Raw genomic sequence first — 6953 nt, forward strand, 5'->3', positions numbered from 1 at the left:
TGTTGGGTGGAGCGTTCTAGAGATGTGTCCGCCTTCCAGGGTTGGTGCGTTCAGTTCTCCTGTATCCCTCTGTTGTTGGGTGGAGTGTTCTAGAGATGTGTCCGCCTTCCTAGGTTGGTGGGTTCAGTTCTCCTGTATCCCTCTGTTGTTGGGTGGAATGTTCTAGAGATGTGTCAGCCTCCTGGGTTGGTCTGGGTCAGATATGTTGAAAAGCCATGAACTTGAAGCTGGTCCAGCTGGCAGCCCCGCGGGTGCAGTGCTCTGCACATCTCTCCACCCCTCCAAGGAAGGAGCTGTGGGGACCTGGTGGGGTCACGGAAGCCCAGCCACACGCCACAGGGAATGACTCCCTGGTATCAGATGCCCCCTGCTGAGCAGGCCCCACCGCACTGGCCTGGGGTGCCAATGGCTTTCAGCTCCATGCATGAAGGGAGGGGCTCCCTACTTTGCACTCCACTTCCTGGGGTCACATAAGATGCAGCTGGGTGGGGCGGTTACGATCTCCTCCCCACCAAGGCTGTGAGCATACGAGGTGGGGCCCTCCCTGGGGATCCACAGCAGCAAGAATGGGCTTCTGACCCTTACCCTGCCGACAGGCTGCGCACCCCTCCTACAGGGTGCACGTCCCATCCAGAGGGGATGGAGAATGGGGAGTCCCTCGAAGCTTGGGCCTCTCCTCTTCCCTCATGGTGGGGTCATGGGGCCGGCCTTTGCTCTGTGGTCCATGTCAAGGCCTGCTCTTTCAGAGGCTGGGAGGCTGCTCCAGCCTCACCAGGTCCTTACTGAGACCAAGGTCAGGGAGGCTTTACTCTGGGAAGGACTCCTTGGACGTGGACACCTGCAGCCCCGAGAAACAGCCTTCTCCACGCAGCCAGGGAGAGCCTGCTGTGTACTGAGGCAGAGCTGCACGGAAGCCCACATTTGGCAGGGCCCCGAGCACCCTGCCACCATCCTCACGTTTGAGCAGCGTCAGGCGGTCGACACAGCATTTTCACACTCATCATCGACTAGAGCCCACCAGAGGGCTCCCACGGGAGGGACAGAACTGAGCCAGTGAGGAGCCGCCCCTGCCCCGCCCAGAGAGCACAGGCCCACGAGGCTACGTGGCACCTGCCAGAGAACCTCCATCCACCCGGATCTGGGCAGGTGCTAGCCCACAGCAGTCAGCACCACCACGGCCGCGGGCCCACCCTCCCTGGGCTCTGTGGACATAAGTCTGCAACTCGGCCACGGCTTAGCGAGGTCGGGCCTGCCATTCCCACCAGTGCCTGCGCGGCACTGACAGACCCTCCAGGAGACACCGCAGTGAGGGCAGCAGTGCCACATGGGCCCACAGAGCTGTCCCTGGGGCCATGCAGTACCTTTTGTGGGATGGCCAGATGCCTGGTGGGCAGCGCTTCATGCTGAACATGTACACGGCGGCCTCCGCGGTGCTGAAGAGACGGCAGAAGCACAGGAAGGAGCAGACGGCCACGGCAGACGCAGCTCTCCCATCCTAGGACAGACAGACATGCTTATGCACATCTCACATGTGCAGGACGAGGGCTCGAGGGTCCTCAAGGGTCCTACCCGCCCCGTGGCTGCGGGGACACAGGGCTGTTCCCGAGGCTGGGATATGTTTAGGAACCTATATAACGTGACTGCCGAGGAAAGGATGGAGCCCGACAGAAGATTCCCTGAGGAAGAACGGGGCTGGCATCTCTGCAGCAGGCTCTGCTGATGCCCCATACCCTCGCGGGCAACCCCTCATGAAAACCTCAACTCCACCCACCACAGCGGCAGCTGCCACACCCAGGGAGGCTCAACCACCACCAAGCCTTGTACTGCAAATGGGGAACCTGAAACTGGAGAGGACTCTTCAGTGGCTGCCGCGCAGGAAGGGAGGCGGGCGCCCCACAAGGCAGAGTGACCTCCACATGGGCATGCAAATTGGGGCCACATGGAGAGGGGAGGGCAGGGCCACCTGGCAACTGCCCCTCCAGACCCAAAGCCCCCAAGCACAGAGATTTCTTCCATGTCCCAGGGTGAATAACAGGCCCCAGCTCGTGACTGCCGCTCAGATTTTGTTGAACTACGGGTGAAATCATGCACTTCAGTGGAACCACGGGACCAGGGCGTGGCTATGAACTTCAGTGGAACCACGGGACCAGGGCGTAGCTATGAACTTCAGTGGAACCACGGCACCAGGGCGCGGCTATGAACTTCAGTAGGAGCACAGCGCCAGGGCGCGGCTATGAATTTCAGTAGGAGCACAGCGCCAGGGCGCAGCTACGAACTTCAGTAGGAGCACAGCGCCAGGGCGCAGCTATGAACTTCAGGAGCACAGCGCCAGGGCGCAGCTGTGAACTTCGGTACAAACATGGCGCCAAGGCGCAGCTATGAACTTCGGTAGGGCGCGGCTGTGGCTCACCATGCAGTGCACGACGCAGACGTTCTTGTGGTCCTGCCGCAGCCAGGCGTGCATATTCCTGCAGATGTTGTAGAGGGTGTGCAGGTGTGGGGCCCGCCGCGCCGCCCAGCCACACTCGGAGACCTGTGGGGACAGGGCACGGTGACACGGGCAGCAGAGGAGCCACACCTGGCCTCGGGTGGATCGGAGGGATGGCCTGCTTGAAGTGCAGGGAACTCAGCTGGCTGGCAGCGTCAACAGCGTCCTTCTGTGTGAGAGCCTCAGCGGCGGGACCTGAGCACCAGCTGCCACTGGCCTTGCAGAGGGAGCTTAGTCAGCTGCTCCTGGGCTTTCGGTCTTCTGTATGCTGACAAGCGTCTTGTCAGAAGGGAAAGCCTCGGCCTCCAGCACCCTCTGGCAGGCGGGAAGCAGCAGGAGCCGGGGTGTCCAGGTTCCCGTCAAGCAGCACTCTCAGCACAACACAGACCCCACCTCGCTCCCTCCTGCTCCACGCCCTGCAGCCCCTCAGGAGACCTCTGGCCGCCCCATCACGGCCCCACCTTGGCCAAAGCCTCCAGCTGCACCCCTGCGCTGGAGTGGGAGGAAGCTGCCACAGCTGCACCCAGACCAAAGCCTGCGGCCACACACCCGGTTATGAAACCTGGAGGGCCGGTAGGTCCTTGGAGACAGGTTGTAGACGGCATAGTGCCCCGCGTGCTTCGAGTCCAAGAACAGCCGCACGTCTTCGATGTTGTTTTTGAGTGCTGACTCCACACCTTCGGCCGGGAACGACATCACTGAAACAAGCAGGCCTGTTTCAGACGCTGTCCCTGGAGACGGCGCACCTCGTGGCCAGGGGGCTGCCGAGGCCTTGCTGCTCCTGACGTCCCCATTAAAGTGCAGCCTCTGGCAGCTCCACCAGCCACTGCCCACACAGCCGGCCTATGCGGGCCCCTCACCCTTCACAGATTCCCGGCCTGGGACGACCTAGGAACAGAGACCCAGCCACACGCCTGCCAGCCAGAGACCTACGGGCACAGACCCAGCCACACGCCCGCCAGCCAGAGACCTACAGGCACAGACCCAGCCACACGCCCACCAGCCAGTGACCTGGGGCACAGACCCAGCCACACGCCCACCAGCCAGAGACCTACGGGCACAGACCCAGCCACACGCTTGCCAGCCAGTGACCTGGGGCACAGACCCAGCCACACGCCCACCAGCCGGAGACCTACAGGCACAGACCCAGCCACACGCCCGCCAGCCGGTGGCCAACACGTCCCGAGACAGCTTTCTGATGCCTGCCCGGTCTCCAGGCGTCAGGATAAGCAACCGTGATGCCTGGTGCACAGAGGCCTCGGTTTCCCAAGACACGGGCTTGCGTTGCTCCCAGCAGGACCTCAGAGGCACCAGGCCGGCGCTAGCCCTGTCCACTGCTGTGCCAGGAGGCGCTGGGCACAGGCCGCCCCGTGTGTCTGTGGCCACGGAGAAGACTGGAGCCTAAGTACCTGTGCCCTGACACACAGCAGGGACACGCTGTGCACACACGGAAGGGCCAGGGCACGTCCCACGGCCTCACATGGCACACGTACCCGCAATTCTGGATGTGATGTAAGATATGTCCAGGTCACCCTTGGCGTAACTGGAATTAAAAAGAAGAGAACTTGGTTATGATGAGAAACACTCTGTAGCGAAATCACAGGGCTGAAGCCAAGGCCTGAGGCCTGGAGAACCTGTGGAGCTCTCACTGTGGAGGCTGCATCTCACAAGGAGCATGTGGGACGGTTTCTGGGTATGTGTGTGCTGCAGAGCTGACCCCTAGAGAAGTGGATGGAAATGAGGGCCTGCAGGTAGTGGTGGCGTGGGTGAGACGGGGGACGTCCGCTGTCTGGCTGTCCCCTCCCCTCTGCCCTCCAGGGAGGTACGGCCCAGGAGGCTGGGAGAAGGCCGGCAACACCAGTGGAAGGAGAGGGCCGGAGAGCAGAGGTTGCTTGGACGATGGTCACAGGTCGTGCCAGGCTCCAGGGTGCTTCCTGGACCTGGTGGTCGTAGCAGTGGGAAGCCAGAAGCCACTGGAGGCAGAGAGGAACCCTGCCCCCAGCCAAGTGCCTGGAGACCCCCTGCTGTGGCCACAGCCAACTCCCTGCAGGCTAGCCTGCCTCCCAGGGCAGAGCAGGCTGGAAACTGCAGGGACGGGAAGGCCGGGCTAGGAGCAACCTCAGCTAGGCTGATTGCCGATGGGCCATCCCCCTCAGGGGTAAGCCCGGGACTCGGAGAGAAATCCCAGAAGAAGGTCCAGAGAGATGAATGACCCAAACACACACAATCAAACCCTGACATGAAAGCAGCCGTGCAGTCCAACGTTTTAAAAGCTTGTCTAAACCCACAGAGCAGGTGCTGACTTAGGACATGGGTCTTCCTAAGCAACAAGGGAAAGCAGGAGGGAGGCACATGAGCCTGGCACTCGAGCACTTTGCAGCATAGGACGCTGGGCAAGAAACAAGTAGGCCGCACCAAGCGTGGCTACTGGATCCATCATCTCATCAACAGGAAAAAACCAAAAATGGGGGCCGAGCACGGTGGCTCACGCCCGTAATCTCGGCACTTTGGGGCCGAGCATGGAGATCACCTGAGGTCAGGAGTTCCAGACCATCCTGGCCAACATGGTGAAACCCCCGCTCCCCAGCACCACAGGAGGCAGGGGCCAGCACAGGGAGCTGACACGCCTTGAGCAAAGGTGGGCGCTGTGAGCCACGGACCCACACGTGTCTTACCCACCCCTGCAGCCCGAGGAGGCATGAACCTGGCTGTGCTGTCCTCAGGCATGTGTGCAAGGGGTGTGTGTGTGTTAGGGCTGAACCAAACACTGAGAGGAGAGAAACCAGGCCCCAGACACAGGGCACAGGCCCCGAGGCCCTGGTGCCCAGACCCCCAGGCACCAGGGCTTCAAAGCCACCCCAGTCCCCACTCCTGGACTTGTCCATGGGGAGAGCCAGAAATGCAAATGAATCCACTGTCTTTTTTTTTGAGGCAGGGTTTTGCTCTGCCCCCCAGGCTGGAGTGCAGTGGTGCGATCCCAACTCACTGCAGCCACAAGCTCCTGGTCTCAAGCGATCCTCCCACCTTGGCCCCCAGTGCAGCACGCCATTTCACCCAGCTACTTTTTATTTTTGTAGAGACGGGGTCTCGCTGTGTTGTCCAGGCTGGTCTCAAATTCCTATCTTCAATGGATCCTCCCTCCTCAGCCTCCCAAAGAGCTGGGATTACATGAGCCACCGTGTTCGGCCACCTCATGAGCATCCAGGCCCAGCCAGAACTGACTGTGGTTTCTAAGTCAACGAACACAAGTCTAGGCAGCTTTATCTGCCTCAAGCATGTGGCGTGAACAGAAGGCAGATTCAAACGGCAGGCCTGCCCTCAGCTGGCACCTAGGGGGTGTTGGGAGGGTTCCCACTGTCCCCTGACGAACAAGTGGCAGCTGGCTGTGCCTGAGTGCTGTGCACACTCAAGCCAAACTGTGTCCTCTGCGGCCTGGAACCCATGAGTCCCAGCAGAGCCGTCTCTAGGACCAGCCCCTGGGACCTTAGACTTCCAGCAGACAGCAGCTTCCACCATCCTCACAGCTGCTGGGGAGGGGAGCATGGGCTGGAGACCCCCAGGGAGGACCGTGGGAGCTGTGCCCAGGACCCTGGATGCCCCACACGCCTCCTGCCTCTGCTGACTCTGTTCGGCGCCGTCCCCACAATTCACTGTGGCTGTGGAGACCACGAGTCTTCTGAGGAATCAGGCAGCCGGGGGTGCTATGGGACACAGCACCCATCCCTTTCCTCCAACGCTGAAAGTGACTGCTCTTAGTGACTTTCACACACGGCTTTGCTGTACATCCTCTCTGTCCGTTTCCACTCTGATCCCAACATCGCTGTTGCCAAGACGACACTCAAGAGTCTCTCGTCCCCCTGGGGCAAGGCCAGTCCTGCTGCACTTCACATGCAGAACTACCAGCCAGGACCCTGCAGGAGCCACAGCCCTGGGACCGGTGGGCGGTGGGCTGGCCCCTGACAGATGGAGCTTCCTCTGATCTTCCGACAGCCACAACTCAGGCAGGCGACGTCACAGAGGTGGCCAAAGGTGCGAGCGAGCTCACGCCCTGCTCTGGGGACATGCAGGCCCACTAAGAACAGGTTTCTCTCTACAAAAGGTTGCACAGACATGAGGCGCACAGTTAATGGCACCACACAGCCAAACGTGGAGCACACATGGATACACACAGCTCACACAGGCACTCACACACATGCTGACGCATGCACACCGCTCACACTCAGGCACTCGTACACATGCTGACGCATGCACACCGCTCACACAGAGGGACTCGTACACATGCTGAGGCGTGCACACAGCTCACACTGGCACTCATACACATGCTGACGTGTGCACACCGCTCACACACAGGCACTCGTACACATGCTGAGGCGTGCACACCGCTCAGGTACTCGTACACATGCTGACGCGTGCACACCGCTCACACTCAGGCACTCGTACACATGCTGACGCGTGCAGACAGCTC

At 61.0% G+C, this 6953-nt stretch overlaps 1 protein-coding gene across 4 annotated transcripts in view; it reads right to left on the reverse strand.

The window, feature by feature from the left end:
• Window positions 1-6953, reverse strand: part of GAK (cyclin G associated kinase) — a 74502-nt gene that overhangs the window by 30349 nt on the left and 37200 nt on the right. For all 4 annotated transcript variants that reach the window (XM_032253873.1, XM_032253872.1, XM_032253875.1 and 1 more), the window contains 4 exons: window positions 3982-4031; window positions 3038-3186; window positions 2411-2533; window positions 1362-1495 (listed from right to left, as the gene is read on the reverse strand). In XM_032253873.1, the coding sequence (XP_032109764.1) occupies window positions 1362-1495; window positions 2411-2533; window positions 3038-3186; window positions 3982-4031 (456 nt within the window). The remainder of the gene's footprint in view (window positions 1-1361; window positions 1496-2410; window positions 2534-3037; window positions 3187-3981; window positions 4032-6953) is intronic.

This window comes from Sapajus apella, unplaced genomic scaffold (assembly GCF_009761245.1).
Source record: "Sapajus apella isolate SASKATOON/1434 unplaced genomic scaffold, GSC_monkey_1.0 scaffold85, whole genome shotgun sequence".
Classification (NCBI taxonomy): Eukaryota; Metazoa; Chordata; class Mammalia; order Primates; family Cebidae; genus Sapajus; species Sapajus apella.